The sequence below is a fragment of the Psittacula echo genome (assembly GCF_963264785.1).
Source record: "Psittacula echo genome assembly, chromosome: 6".
NCBI lineage: Eukaryota > Metazoa > Chordata > Aves > Psittaciformes > Psittacidae > Psittacula > Psittacula echo.
This window is the reverse complement of record NC_137743.1, coordinates 75,334,088-75,350,312: the sequence shown is the minus strand read 5'-3', so window position 1 is coordinate 75,350,312 and position 16,225 is coordinate 75,334,088. Positions and strand designations below refer to the sequence as shown.

General features: G+C 35.6%; 1 protein-coding gene across 1 annotated transcript in view; it reads right to left on the bottom strand.

The window, feature by feature from the left end:
• Positions 1–1,643: 1,643 nt before the first annotated feature.
• PGAP1 (post-GPI attachment to proteins inositol deacylase 1) overlaps positions 1,644–16,225 on the bottom strand; it is a 34,578-nt gene continuing 19,996 nt past the window's right edge. The window contains exons 14-27 of the mRNA XM_080621808.1: positions 15,182–15,257; positions 14,812–14,885; positions 14,671–14,722; positions 13,320–13,386; positions 12,357–12,465; positions 11,939–11,977; positions 10,702–10,795; positions 9,972–10,062; positions 9,561–9,758; positions 7,295–7,427; positions 6,104–6,154; positions 4,649–4,869; positions 4,193–4,297; positions 1,644–3,362 (exon numbers count right to left, since the gene is read on the bottom strand). Of these exons, the coding sequence (XP_080477934.1) occupies positions 3,224–3,362; positions 4,193–4,297; positions 4,649–4,869; positions 6,104–6,154; positions 7,295–7,427; positions 9,561–9,758; positions 9,972–10,062; positions 10,702–10,795; positions 11,939–11,977; positions 12,357–12,465; positions 13,320–13,386; positions 14,671–14,722; positions 14,812–14,885; positions 15,182–15,257 (1,449 nt within the window). The 3' untranslated portion in view covers positions 1,644–3,223. The remainder of the gene's footprint in view (positions 3,363–4,192; positions 4,298–4,648; positions 4,870–6,103; positions 6,155–7,294; positions 7,428–9,560; positions 9,759–9,971; positions 10,063–10,701; positions 10,796–11,938; positions 11,978–12,356; positions 12,466–13,319; positions 13,387–14,670; positions 14,723–14,811; positions 14,886–15,181; positions 15,258–16,225) is intronic.

The following is a 16,225-nucleotide window of genomic DNA, read 5'->3' as shown; positions in this document are numbered from 1 at the left end:
TGCTTAAACATGACATACTGCAACCAACTTTTAAATCAAAACTTAAAATACCACCTTTGGGCAACATTCATTCACTCAGTTTCAAGGTACATTTGGTAATTCAGATAAGAGATCATGGTTTTTCCTCACCAGAAAAATACACACCTTTTATGAACTGTTAGCTATAGATGTAGCTATAATGATTGCAGCGTGATAAGACTATGAAGAACATATGTTTGATCATATCAGCCAGAAAATATTACAGACTTCAAGAGCAATTCAGCGTATGGAGATGTCACTAAAGCTTCTCATTGAATCTCCCTCTGCCCCTGCCAAAGAAAGATGCTGCTGTACATATATGCTGTACCTGAAAATCAGTGACATTTGGTACTCTAGGTTCTTACCTGTTTCTTTTTTTAATTCTGTTTCTGATAGCTTATAAAAATTAGAAAGGGATACAAGAGAAAAAATAGTGGCTTAATCTCAACCTAAACGCTTATGTGGCATAATCTCCATCTCAGTGTGGTGAACACCCACATGGATGAAGAACGATGGCTCTGCCAAATTAATACTGTAACTTCTGAAGGAGAAAAACAGAATTTGGGTCTGCGTGATAATAGAAATCTCCCCTTCCAGAGCAGAGGCCTAATCCATTACAAATTAATTTGGGTCTCGATCTTCTCCCACACAGTCTAGATAATCTAAAATTTAAAGGAGAAACTGGAAATTTAATTAAAGGTACTAAGACACATAACAATATATTTGCCAAAGCTGTTTTATAGATGCAGCCTACTCATAATAAAGGATATTTCAGTAATATTTACACTTCCTCATACACACAATTATAAATATTTATATTGTTTTAGCCTATGTTTCTGCAGAGATTATAATTACGAACAGAGGCAGAACTAGACAGTCACATAACAGAATTCTCTTCTCCAAAAGTAGCAACAATCAATCATTATATTTTACCTGAAAAACAATTTTAGACTGTTACAAAATTTTGCCCTTTTCAGAATGGCAACTAGGCATCCTCTCTCAGAAGGGGATGAATTGTTCTCTGGGCTTGTTCTAAGCCTATCCCCCCTCCTCTGATTATACAGAAAATCTAGTTGGGATCAGACACCTAAGCTCTCAGAGAGAACTGTTTGCTCTCCTTATTCTGATTATTATTTTGTTCTACCAACAACTCCAACAAATGCATTTGTGCATAAAGAGCCCATTAAGATGACAGAACAAAATCAGTGGTATATACAGTTGTAAACCAAAATGATTGTGAAGGCCAAGGAAAAGTATCATCCACAGAAATCAGATCCTTTCACAGACAGCCTTTTACCAGCCCCAATGCACTGCTGCCACCATCTTTCATTCACAGCTATTTGAAAGTAGAATAACTACTCTATTCTTATATGTCTGTACAGCAATTTTTAAGTTAAACCAACTGGTGGATTTTGCTACAAGTATATTTACACACAGAAATTATCTTACATACATATACTGTAGCATACATTTGACTAGAAAGTATCAAGATATAATCTATTGAAATAACTTTTCCCATTAATAGACAGTATGTGTAATCTAACCTTTTCTAAAACAGGTTAAGACCAGAACACCAGCACGTAGATTACTGATAGCACTGACAGTGATCTGGTTAACTACAGAAGTCCTACACAGTTAAAGCAATTTGAATGACTTAGTGATAATCTGAACTGCTGACTTGCATATAAGCACACAAAACACATGCTTACTTCACATTTGTCCTTCATTTCAGAAAGTTACTGTTTGAATTAAGTCTTTCCAGCCAGCTCAAATTAATTGACCCTAACAACACACTAGAACTAACTGAGGCACTTCAGGCAAGATTAATGAGATACCATAAAATTAGTGGGTCAGGCTGGCTGTACTACTGTATCAAGAACATACTTGATTGACTGCAGGTAGCAGATTTCCTCTTATTATTCATGTAAGATGATTGAGCTGGTCTAATATTTCCATATGAAGATAGGAGGTATCTTGGACAGAGCGGAGACAGGTAACACAGAAGCAAGTAGTAGGCTCACCTTTATGCAAAATCAATGCATCATTATCACCTAATGGCTACTGAGATTTCTTCTCTTGGCAAAACACAAACCCAGGGGACAGAATTCCTTACACAATGGTATTTTAGGCTTTATTATAAATGGCAGTCACTGTAGCATCTAGGCACTAAGATAATACTTTATACAGAGCTAAAAAATATGGTCAGTATTTCCCACTATTAATTAAGAGTTTGTTCACATGAGGAAGTTAGCACTGTATGGCAGGGCATGAGTTGTTGTTAACTATTTCATATTAATTTCATGAATGGATATTTGTTACGAGACAGCTGATTGAGAACAGGAAAAAAGCCCTGCCTTGTCTGTTTGGAAACAGTGTGTTTACAGCAACTGCACCATAAACACAAACCATACCTCAGTGTTTGCTAGCTTCTACATATGGACAAGGTCCAAGGAGTGATTTCAGAATTGACAAAATTCCAGAGAAAACTGACAATGTTTTAAAACAACATTACAGCAAATTATTTATGAATCTGCTGGTATCCTTCCTGAATAGAAAGCTACACAGAATATTGTTGTTCTCTCACAAAAAGTAAAATGTGTAAGACTTCCAATAATCTCACAAATGTTCAATTTATACTGATTGAACAAATGATCTGATAGAAATAACAGTTCTAAATAAGCAGTACATTCTAGTTTGTCTAGTCACAACTGTGGCAGCTTTTAAATGTAGCATAAAATGATTGAAAGTATACTTGGCTGTGTAGTTTTTGTGATAGTCACAGTATGCTTGAAATGTGTTAAGTTTTAACCAGCATAATTTAGACCTGCAAGAGATGCAAGTTCAGAACATATGCATTGTATGGCATAGTGAGTAAAAAAAAGTCCGTTTCAGCAAAGAACTATAGTGAAATACCAGAGTGTCTACAAGGCAAACAGTACCAAGATGTTACACTGATCTGATTTATGTGCTTAGACAGAATAGTTAATTAACTTAATTTTCACAGTCAGGAAATAAACACCATGAAAAAACTTCTAAGCAACATGAACAGAACCACAAACTTTCCATAAAGATTCACAGTTCTGTCCTCTTTCCCATAGAATGTAAACGAAGGATGGTATTGATCTAGGCATTCCTTTGTGGAAATTTGCCCCATCTCCAATGTTAAGTTTCTAGGCTGCACTGTTCTTTCTATGCATAACAAATGTTACACAATACAACACAGCACGTGTAGAAGAAGAGAAAAAATCACAAAGTCTGGTACTTTGTATAAATGCATTCGTCCAAACGCCAGCATCGCAACAGACAAGGGAAGTGGAACTTTGGCTGCAATCTTCAAGAGTTTACTGTAAGAATATAAAGAAAAATTGCCATTTTTGTAGCCACATATGCAGAAGGTATGCAAATATCATGTTCCACTTTCTTTTGAAAAGTAATTTCTAGATTTCAAGGCTTTGTTCATTTTTAATAAGGGAACAAATAGGTCTAACTGGCAATAACAACTGATGCCTAAGCAAGAGCAATTATTCTAAAAGACTGATAAAATGTAATTTAAAAATATATTCATTTAGAAAGAAGACAATGATTTAATGTTTTACATCATTTGAATTAACAGGTACTGGTCAAGAGGATAAACTATATTGGTTATTATTCATTGTCTTTCATGAGGCACTGACTAATTGTATATCTGAACAAGAAACGCTATTACTGTCAACAAAAACAAGAGCTCAAAACTTTTTAATCCAGTAGAAAGCACATTTCCACAAGTGTATCCATACAGAGGAGTCACAAGAACTTAAGTATATTGGTTTAGAATTCACTTTTCCTTGTAACTTTTCGACAACCATTGCTAAAACGCGTTAGGATTCTGTATCCTTTGGAAGGATTCAGTGAATTATGAATGAAAAAGTCACAGTTAAAGAAGACTATATGTGACCGACTGGATAGCAAATACTTCATTTAAGTCCATGTGGTAAACAGAGGTGATTTTTCTCAGGTTAGGTAAACTACAGGTAATTTCATTTAGTCTTTAAGATTTAACCATACAAGTTGATGGATCTCTATGTACGCTGAACAGTTATATGCCTGTGCAGCATAAATTAACTTTTATCACACAAATGAAGTAGTAAGAAGAAAGCAGGAAAACAAAAACTGGAGATTGGGCTACATACAGTACCTTGATTTCACTTCAGAAATACTTGAATTCATGAGAATTTCTAAAATGCAAGTGATGATAATAGCTGTAGATCTACATGGATCAGGATCAAGTTTAACATTGTACCTGCAAAGAAACAGTTTAAAAAGCACGTTATTTCTAAGCTAGGCTTCCAAAACAACTTGAGAACAAGCATGTGCTGATAACAACACACACACATGAAATATAGATGGTATTGCAGCCTGATTTTAAATCTTTTCTGAAGCATTACTTTCTTCAATGTATCACTGATTCACTTAACACCTACTTATACCATAACATAAATCAGACTGCGTAGAAAAAATCCAATTATAGTATCAAAGAGTTCTGTTAATTATAAGGTAGCTGATAATGTAAAGAGTCAAATGTTAGCAATTTTTATTATCTTCCAAGTTTTGTATTCTTTTCTTCTGCCTTACTGGCAATTTAAGAAGTTACCTGAGATTTTTTAACCAATAAATTAAGGGTGGCAAGTTGAGCAGCACGATCCATGTGAATAAATTGAGAATTGTAACGTGCATCTTAAGACTGTTAACAGCTTCAGCAATGGTACTGGTGGAAAGAGACTGTGTTGCTTCTGAAATACTGTCCACTGAACTCTGGTTTTTGACTGCGTGTATGCTGGAGTTCTGTGAAGTTTCTTCTGAGCAGCCTGAATCCTGAAAATAAAAGACAGAAGTCAAAATCATGACTTGTAAGAACAGGGAGGAGGGAAAAACTATCAAAACAGTATCATACCAGCTCCATTTTAAGAAGAAAATTTGCAGTTTATCCCTCAAAAAGCAAAGTTCAATAGTTTAGATTTAAAGCATCTAGATTTATACAGAAATTTCTCATGCACTAATAGTTTATATGTCTTTGGAAGAAAATAATAGAGAGTGGAGATGCCCTGACATCAATGCAGTGATAAGAAATGGAGTTCCTGGATGGAGGAAGAACAGAATAAAAGGAGTAATAAAGCACGCAGGTGACAAATCACAGATGATCATTCATGGGAAAAGATACAGGAGGTAATGCAACTGCAACAAGAAGTAAAATATTAGCTGTAGGAATAAATAACAAAGTTAAACTAACAAGTTGGCAGATGCTATCTTCCAACAGAAAAAAAAAACCAAAACAACCCCAAACCAAACAAATGAAACAAAACAAAATTATATGGACAGGAAAGAAGGGAAGGAGAGGATTTAAAATTAAACACACAAAAACCACTCAAAGAAACCATAGAAAACTGTCAACAACTTTTTCTGGCAGACTGCTTTTATAAACTATGTTCTATGTTTGCAAAAAAGAACAGGTAGGTGTTAAATCCACACCTGCTTACATCTCAGATCTTACACCTTAAAGTAACTGAAAAAAAGAAACAAAGTTCACAATGCATGAAACCCCAATGCTTTTTCACTCCTTTTTAAACAGCTCCAAAATATATTGCAGTCTCAGCCCATAGCCATCTAATAAGTCATATTTGTCATCTCCTGATAAAAAAAACCCCCCTAAACTCCACAAACTACCTATCTGGAAAAAAAGTATTTACCTTTAGTATAGATGTTACCTAGAAATTCTTTTTTTAGGTAAGACATGCATAATCAAAAACCAAAATTTAGACAAAAACCATTGTTGTTCTGTATGTAGTTAGAGACTAAGTTTTCTTAGAGGTACTTCAGACAAGTTTGCACTGCAGTGATCTTGAACAGTGAACGCCATGGTCACATACAATGGAACAGGCTACTCATGCCCTGGCTTTTCTTTCACATTATGCACACAGTAAGTAAACTACAGCCATCCAGCCATCACAGCACAACTTAATACTACACCAAGGCAAGATGATAACAATTCATAATTCACAGGTTTGCCAGACAAGTTTTGGTCGCAGTTCTGAAGAGGAAACAGACCTACCCCAGTGAGCGCATTTTGTTCTGCTTTTACATTCACGTGCAGTTTTATAACCTGCAAAACAAACAGTTCAGCTTTCTTAATAACATTTCTTCACACAAAAGCTGTAGTATAGAAGGAAAAAAAAATGGGGTTAGTTTTTGTCTCTTTTTATAGTTAGATGATTCTAGGGTCCCCGTGGAGCTGCAATACAAGAATTCCCTCTGCCTTTTTTATCAGCAGCACCCAAAGTGCTCTATTAAGGAAGGATTTCCAAGCACAGAGAGAAAACTTATCCTGGTCTGCTTTCTCTCCTTTCACTGCACTCAACAGAGAATACAGAGTGGAAAAATTGGCATACTCATCACCTCCTCCTGCTCATTCAGTTCTACCTCACTTTCTGCAGAAACCCATAAACGAGCTACATAGGAACCATGTAAGATTTATTGCAGAATGGCAAGTATTGTCAGCATAGGGACATCCTTCACAGGGTAACCTTATGTCACAGAGAGCTCAATTAGAGATAGCACTGTTCCTCAGGTTCTGCTTTCAGCTGCCACCTATCTGCTTCAGACCACCTGTAAGTTGCTCTGCTTTGTGCCCCTAATTCTCCAATGCTTCCCTAGTAGCTAAGTATAGTAGCTGATTTAACAGCTATATAACCATAGGGTGAATCAGGTAAGTTAGGAGCTCTGATGCAAGGAAGACCATGGAAACTGAATGGCAGGGACTAAATATGGATCTTTGTGGCGCTACACAAATAATCATATCAGACATAAATAGTTCTACAATATGTAGACTCTCCTTCCTTTTACTCCATGAAGATTTGGGGAAAGTCTTTACAGATAGAAAAAGTATTCTACAGAACATATCAAGTCGAACCTTTGCTAAATTTCTCTTCAAGGGAGTTAAGTAGTCTTTGATTTTATAACATTACCTATCCACAAGTTAAAAACTGCAATCATGTGTGGGCATAGGGGACTGTGTACTTCTTTAGAAGAAGTGTTATCAAAAGAAGAAAAATAATTCTAAAAACTACAAGATTGCAAAAGTCTAATAAATTCAAAGCCGACCCATTTCAAGTATGCAAATAACAACATTTCTTTTAAGCACAAACCATGATAATCTGTAGTTTTGCTTTTAACATGGGGTTAATTCAAAGCATACAAAATTTTGAATTCAGTTTTCAATTCAAAATGTTTAGCCTTTCAGTACCTTAAACAAGTATTGAAGATAAACAATGACTACAGCAAGTGCACCACAAGTGGTCCAGCTAACTAGAGCAAGGGATAATGCCCCACAGAGTCTTCTGGGTGTAATCAACTTATCTTTTTGAAGCACAGGAGGTCTATGAAAAGAAACAAAAATTGCTGTTATACTTTCGCAACACCACCAGACCTACAAAGATAAAAACATAATTCTGTTTCATGAATGACTAGAAAGAATCAATTTTTCCTGAATATTGATTAAACACAGGAAAAATAAAGTTAGACAAATTTTAACACATATACCAACACCTACATAAGGTAATTGCAAGAAAAGCTTTCATATTAAATGAACAAAACAATCTTGAAAAACGCATTCTAGAATGTATGTCTGCAATGTATTATTTTTACTTCATTTGGGCAACATAAAGGAATTATCATTGAATATAAAACATTAGGTAATGCTAACTATAGATCTGCAGTTAGCAGATCTGACAGCAGTTAGATCAGTCACCAAGTTCTTCTGTTCAGCCCAAGAGAACAAGTGTCTAATTGCTGCACAGCTGCATCACGAAAGTGACTCCTATAGACACATTAACGCACTGCAGCATTCAATGATCATACAACAGTACATAACAGAAAATCTCCAAGAGATTAATTCTGTGACAAGCACTCTTCCCAGACAGGAATTTCTCCTTGCTCATAGTCTGAGACACAAAAAAGCTTATTTGAAGTTTTGTGGAGCCCAGCAGATATGACTAACAGGAAGATATGAATCTGAAATGACCAAAATGAGCTGAGAAGGTGTGACCATGAGGGGAATGCGGTGGAGAGGAAGTGCAACAGAACTCTGAAAAAGTTTGTACTTCTTGGACATTCATGGGAATTCCAGTACTAAAATAGGCATTGAGAACAGAAAAAACATTGGAAAATACAATTTTAAACCCCTTTACAACAAATATTAAAAACCCAAACCAAATAAAAAACCTACCCACACAGAAACAAACCCCCTCCACAAAAAAAGGCTCGCTGAAAAGAACAACAAATTCCAGAGAGACCTAGTGACAAATTCTTTGCTGCTGGCCATATCAGGTCATTTCAGAACACAGCACAAAAGTCAAGCAAATACTATCTACTTTGGAGAGATTTGTAGAAAATTAATGATTTGGGTTTATTTTTTTTTTCCCAAGAAAATATTCAGGACAGGATGAAAAAACTGTGTAAGGCATTAGAACTGTGTACAGCACTAGAACTTCAAAATGAACCAGCTGACTTACTGTGTGCACAAAAAATTCTACTTTCCTGCCTTTGACTAAGGCATTCTTGGGGTTTGCAGGAAATCAAAAACTTACATGAAGAAAGTATGAATTGAGCCAAAACCCCTTAAAATTAAGAGGGAGTTGTTTCAAAACTGAGAAGTTCATCACTTTGTCACTTAAAGCTAATACTGAAGCATCCACTGTAATTTAGAAACAAGGTGGCTGAGAAGAAATAGCTGACACCACATCTATTATTTGGTAGAATAAGGCTGGAAATGCTAACGATGAAAAAAGAAAGAGTTCATTTAGTGGATATTTTCTGAGTAAAGTCCATCCCAACCAACTTTCTGGAAATACAGAGTTGACTCAAATGTAGCTAAAGACTGTTATTAGCGTCAGAACAGTCAAACATGCATGTTATCCAATTTACTAATTTACTCCTTCAAAATCTTTTTATCTTTTCTTGCTTTTTTAAAGTCACTTTCATATTTGAGTACTCATCAGTACAAAAACATTCCAGTGGTCTTAAACATGATCCATAGAATTAATGTCTTGTGGAGTGAAATGAACATCCGAGAAGTTTTTGTTTTACAAACCTCTTTAATGTTCTTTAATGCAGTTTACCCAATTATAAATAATGAGGAGTGGATTGCAATGCTTACAGTCCGTTTTCTAATTATATACATTTATTTTTTGAGCTGCTGAAAAGAACAAAGTCAGTTGCTTCTTCCCCAACAATGCTTCCTCAAAACCAAACTGAGCACTTTTATAACAGCTGGTGAAAGAAATGAGAAAGCTATTTATAATCCTTTTTGGAAATGTGGAATAAGGAATATGAGGCAATATTCATGCTTCAGTAGTACTTAACAATGACAAACCCAGATGTCTAAAATCAGGTATGAACTATATATTGCAGGATTCAGTATGCCCAAGTATTCACACTGATGCAAACAGAAAAAATTGACAGGGTCGCAACCAGCTAAAAGAGCATAATTATACAGTACAATAATGTTTTACCTCATCAGAGTTAACCACAGTGAAGAGAAGAGTCTCAGAGACGTAGAGAAAAATACTGCACTCCAGTAGGCAATGCCTGTCCCAAAAAGAAATAGAATCAGGGACACAAGGGGGAACCATGCATCCCGACTGCTCAGTACAGCAGCATCCACTTCTGGTAGTGACAGTGATTCCCATATCTCTCTAAACCAGTTAAACCTGCCAAAAACATGAAAGCAGTATTACTTATCATTTCCAGTTGCTGTTACAGTAAGATATCTATCAACAATTCCTCCTCCAACAGTGTTTCAAACAAAATCACAGCAAGGTGTTCACAATGACTACAGATAAAACATTATTCCTCCCCACCAATATTCTTACTGAAATTTCTGGTTTGGAAACTGCTTAAATAAATAAGTTATGCAAACTCACCCCTGCAGAAACACAACAATGCTTATAAGAGGTTCTATTTTGTAGGGTTTAGCTGTCCTAACTAGTTCAAGGGAAAAGTCTGAACACTGGCCTAGAATTAAGAACAGAAAGCATCTATAGTTATTATTTTGCCATGAATTTTAACAAAGAAGGCACATAGCAAAAAGTACATTCAGACAAAGGTTTGAAAGCTTACTTTAAAACAAAATAACTGTCTAACAGCAGTATTGCAAGTCAGCATACTTCATCATCAAGGCACGTATTCACTGGATTGCCCATTTTAGGAAATATGTCACCAGAGCTTCTAAAGAGATTACAGTGTTGGTTATGAACACCAATTGAATTTAAACAAAAATATATTTTGCCTGATGTCTAAAAGTTTGTCTGCAACTCTCATCTTCATGCAAGAAATAGTGCTTTGTGCATATTAACAATATGTTTTAAACTTTTACATGTATTTTTAAGTAGACCTCCATTAATTCTAAAATACTGTGCAACAGCAATCATTCACAAAGGGACAGCAGAGTAAAACAGTAAGGAAATATTCTGCTACACCACAACCTAGGAGGACTATCAACAAAAACTGGAACTGAAGAACATAGATCCAAGTACATGCACAAGTTCAATGATACTTAGATAAAAAATGCACAACAGTCAGCTAGTTTTCAACAATAAATCGGGTAACTTCTCTAAAAACACTCAATATAAGAAAAAGATTCTAGAAAAATACCTGTTGATACCAATGTGCTCAATTGTCCTCCATAAGTAAGAAGAATATTAGAAACAATATAGGCCGGAAGAGCACCAGCATGGAACCTTATAATCTGAAAGACAAGGATATAATCATAACTTTTATATATATAAAAATATATAAAAACCACACATAAAAATACTATCTTGAAGCCAGCATGATAATATGATTAGAAATTTTTTCTTAAAAGATTCAAGCAGCTTTTTATTTAGATACATAAGTATTTGATCACCACAATTGGCAATTACTCGTATCTATAGAAAATACTCAGATCTCTCATAAATGTATTTTAATTAATGAACAAATTATAAATGAATGCTATTTTTCTAGTCAAAATAAGTGTTAAAAGAATAATTTCAAGAACAGCAGCATGTTAACGGTGTTTTAGTAAGATAAATCAAAAATATTAAAAGACCACTTTTCAAGCAAAACCTGCATGTAGAGAGATATATATATATATATATATATATATGTGCTCTTCAGTAAAGAATGTTTGGAAGCAATTTCATGTATGTTTTAACTGGCTTTCACTGTCCCTAGTCATAATTAACGTACAAATAACACAGATTTTTCTAAAACAGCAACCAAATGAAAAGCCCTTCATATAAATGTATACATACAAGCAGAAAGAGAAATTTGCCAGTAATATTCCTAGCACTACATTTAGGTGCTTGCAAATTAATTACATTTCACAAATCAAACGTAATGTAAATACATTACAATTTCAGGAAACTGCAGGTGGCTGGTCTATTTTTACCGATATCAATGTTGCCATCTATTCTTCATTGATAACCAAAGAAAATTTGTTGAGAAGGAGCATATGGATTTACTTAAGACTCTTCCTCCCCACCCCCAATGTTTAGTGGATGCCAAATATGTTTTAAAGTTTAAACACTACTGACCCATCAGGCAACAAAGTGAAAGTGACCTACAGCGTCATCCCTTTGCAGGTATTCTGCTAACCACAAAGTCAAGTGCTCAACATTTCCATTAGCTCTTTAGAGCTTGAGTGCTTTTCTGCTCCTCTGAAAACTGAGCCCTGACATTTATCCGGATGGGATGCCTTGACAAGTGAGAAGGTTTGAAACGATCGTTGAATAATGTTCCTCTTGGCATCAGGAAGGAATCTGAAGTACCATAGGAGGGAAGGGAGGAAAGGAAAATTTCTATAGATGCTACTGACAAAAACCAATCTAGTAGTAGAAGGTTTTCTTACTTGTCCAAGAACCTGTAAAAGTGAGGTCTTCAGAATTACCTTGAGAAATGATAAAAAAGAGAAATATTTTATTAGCTTATGCAATGGTATGCATAATTAAAAATATTTTTATTTTTGAGAAGCCAACTTCAGTATTAGAATACAACAATCCCATAACTAAAATGTACAACAACTTACTACTTATTATCAAAACCCAGATGTTTCAATTTTTAATAAGAAATGAGTCTAACTTTCAGTACTGCTCCAGCTGTTGCACAATACTTGGAACATGCACTACATTTCCAAAAAAGCCAAACAGCCCATCTTTAGATTTGTTTAGTATTTATTTTGATTAATTAGCTACATGTTTTAAAGACTGAATTATGCAAAAATTATACAGCAGTTCAAACTAGCTATAAAGTAAATGTGTATTACTCACTTCGTAGTGACAGTCTGAGGAAGAGTAAATATTTAATTCTGGAACCCTGCTGTCATTCTGAGGCTGAGCACTATGCAGCTTTGCAGAAATCTCAGTCAAAGATGGAATTCTGAAACAGCAACTCAATTTGTAACTGTTGTCCTTACAATCAAAAAAACCCCAAACATAGTCTTCACCAAGTGCACATAAAGCAGACTTACTACACAAGTGTTACCACAAGCCATGAGGAAAATGGTACAATGAACTTGTTTATCCTATCACAAAGAACTACATAATATTCTCAATCCACTGCTCCCTGAACTATGAAGGTAGTAATGAACATGGTACTAATGACAATAGACAAGTTTACCATTATTGTACACACTGCCTCACAGAACATGTAAATACGCTGAGTAACAAGAATGGGAAGAACAATTCTCCAGAATATAATTCAGTTTCCTGCAAGTATTATGCTGTTAGAAAATACTGGGGTGAAATAGGGAGGTATCCTGAAGGCAGGCAGTTTTCCAACTATCTAAAATAAAGACAGGTTGTTTAACTGCGATTCGTGATTGACTCATGTTTCAAGCCATATCATTTGATTTTGTCAGGACTATGCTGCTGAAGCAACTTAAGGCTGCTGTGTGATCCAAACCCTGGCTTACAGGAAAAAGACAGCATCCATAGCAGCCTCTAATCCCCACTCATGAATGGTCAAAGACTATGCAGAGAATTTCAGATCAGCAAATCTGACTTCCTTTTTGGCAAATCAGTGAGAACTACTAAACAAAGAATTAGTATATATTCTTATTCCGAGGAAAAGTCAAAATGACCTTGTCAACAAGGGCAGAAAAGTAAATGAGGAAAAGATGCAGAAGCCGAACTCATAACTGAAGAAGTTATATCAGAAATATTACCACAATGGTATGCAATCTGTCTTCAAAAATCTATCAAGAAATAAGTTACAATTGTTGAAATCCTTACTTTGCTCCAATTATGGAGTCTTCATGTGACCAGGGTATATGAAGTCTGTAAACACTAGGTTTTCTTTCTGAAATGGAAAAGAGTTAAAAAAATACAAAGAAGAACAAGATGTGGCAACCATCTCCAACAACTAAATGCAATTACAATGGAGGTGGCATGTAGATCACTATACAGAATCACTGGGCTTACAGTAACATTGCAACTGACATTTAAATGCAAATCAGTGCAGTTAGCATTGAACAAAAATGACATTTTTTAACTCATATTGTTACAGAACAAGACAGACAGACACCAATGTTTAAAGGCAGGACAGTTATGAGAAAACTTCTGGTTTTCAACACAAAGCTGTAGCTTCAAGCTAATAAATCCATCACTTTTTTTTTTTGAAACAAACTCCTGTAGCATCCCATTTTGTTTCAGTTTCTGTAGCTCGACATTCAAATTTGAGCCCCATAATTAGCAAATAAAAATCCTAGCCAGATGTTGTATTCTTAAGAAACACTTTCAACGTAACACAGAATCCTACTGAAAGTTCAACTTCCCTTTGCTGAGATGTAAGAAAACCAAATAAATGAGGACTAATTCCACATTTCCTTTGAGCTATTCTTCTTAACAAAATGTGGAAATTTGAGAGATATTAGCAGAAACATTTGAAGAGATAAAAGTATGTCCTAAACCCCACTGCATGGGAGGACTTTTGTTTCCACCAGCTTTTGTCTTGAGAATTGTCCTGGTTTCCTCTGGGATAGTTAATTTTCTTCCTAGTACCTGGTGCAGTGCTGTGTTTTGGCTTTAGTCTGAGAACAATGCTGAAAACACACTAATGGTTTAGTTGTTGCTCAGTAGCATTTACCCCGATCAAGGACTGTTCAGTCTCTCATGCTCTGCCAGTGAGGAGGGGCACAAGGAGCCAGGAAGCAGCAGAGACAGGACACCTGACCCTAATTATCCAAAGGGGTATTCCATACCACAGCACATCATTCCCAGTATATAAACTACAGGGGAGTTACCCAGAAGGGACCAGTCACTGCTCAGGTCAGGGTGGGTATCTGTCAGCAGGTGGTGAAAAATTGTATTGTGCATCACTTGTCTTTCTTGCAGTTTATTTCTCTCCCTCTTTTTGTTGTCCCTCTTTTCACTCCTACTACTACTATTATATTTAACTTTATTTCAATTATTAAACTGTTCTTACCTAAACTCACAGGTTTTACCTTTCTTTTCCTCACAATTCTCTTCCCCAGCCCACAAGGGGGTGAGGGGTGAGTGAGTGGCTGCTTGGTACTTAGTTGTGGCTGGGTTAAACCACGACACTTTGTTTTATAAATATGTACTTCAGAAGACTTACATTTACCTTTGAGTGACTGGCAGTGGCTCTCTATATAAATTTTGAAAGCTTGATATATCTAGAGCATTAAGAAAAAAGGGGAAAAAAATCATTTACATTCTCCAAACAGTGGTTACATTACCCAAAAAAATTAAGTAGTGTTCTTACTTGGTTGAAGTGCTGGAGCTGTACATTGTAAAGTAAGCCAGTTGAATTTAATAGAATTTTGCTTGAAGAAAGCCCTATAAAGGATGCATTATTTTCACATATTAGATAAAATTATTTGAGAACTCACTGCATCTTCAATATTTTTTTTTTCCAGGAGACTCATGTGCTTATATATATATACATAGATATATATTAGTCAACCCCCCCACATTTCTTATTTGTCTGTTACTAAGAAAAATAGTATTAACTTTAGTAAAAATAAACCACAAAAACCCCCTCCTGATTACTGGAATGTTTAGGCACATTTATGATCCAAATATTAGTAATATTAGTTTTCCATTTTTTCCCAAAATTAATGAGCTATACTTACCAAATGAAAACAGATGCGTTACAGGAAGCTGTACTGTTCTGGAATCCTCTTTGAAGAATTCACACTCCAAAGTATACTGCAATTCAGGATATCAAATAGAGATCTAAACCAAGCACAAGACTATAAAGCCTTTGCATTTGCCAGATTCTATTCACAGGCTCAAGCAGAGTCCAGGACACAAACACTGAAAAGCCACCTCTCCGCACTGCACTGATAGGGTGAACAAACAACTGGTGGGTAGTTTGCTCCTGCACACAGTCATACAAGCTTGGGTAGCTTAAGCATAACTTGCAGGTTACTTTAGCTCTCACCCATTTGCAACAGCCTTCAAAAGGCTATTCAAACAGCTGAGAATTACTAGAATCCAGTTCACATCCCTGCTTCTTAGGTACATCTTTTCTTTTATTTGGGGGCAGGGAGGAAGTTTGAAAAGGACAGCGACTTCTCCAAACCCTGGGTACAATTTCCTAAGCAAAAAGAAACTTTAGTTTGTCTCCTGAAGTTTAATCACACAAAAGCAAACCAAAGTATCCAGCAGGTATGATTTGTACCATCTCTAATAAGCATTTAGTTAACTTGAAAAATATTTTCCATCCCATTGTAAATCCAGCATTTATTTACTTTTAAAAAGCAGTTTCCAAGCTCTAACACTGGACTGCAACTTAGCATTTCACAAGTGAGCTCTCATCTATCTTTGCTGATCCAGAACATTGTGTATTACTAATTTAACTATAAGATGTCTTTGTCACAAGTATCTGAAGATACACTTAGAGTTGAGAATTATAATCACTTCAGCTGTGAATAATTTCTTGTTTCATGGATTATTATACCTTAGCCGCAGAGTCTGCATTTGTGTTGCAGAAAGGAATGTCATATCTACTTAGATTTTAAATCCCAGTTCGGAGTTCTGCCATTTTCAGGACTCACTAGAAAGGCCTGCCAGACCCAGCTGGGCAATATACAGCGTCTGCTTAGGTTCACTGCAAGTGTTTCTCTTCCTGGGATCCTGAGAGACCTTGATGCAAATATATCCAACTCATCTGT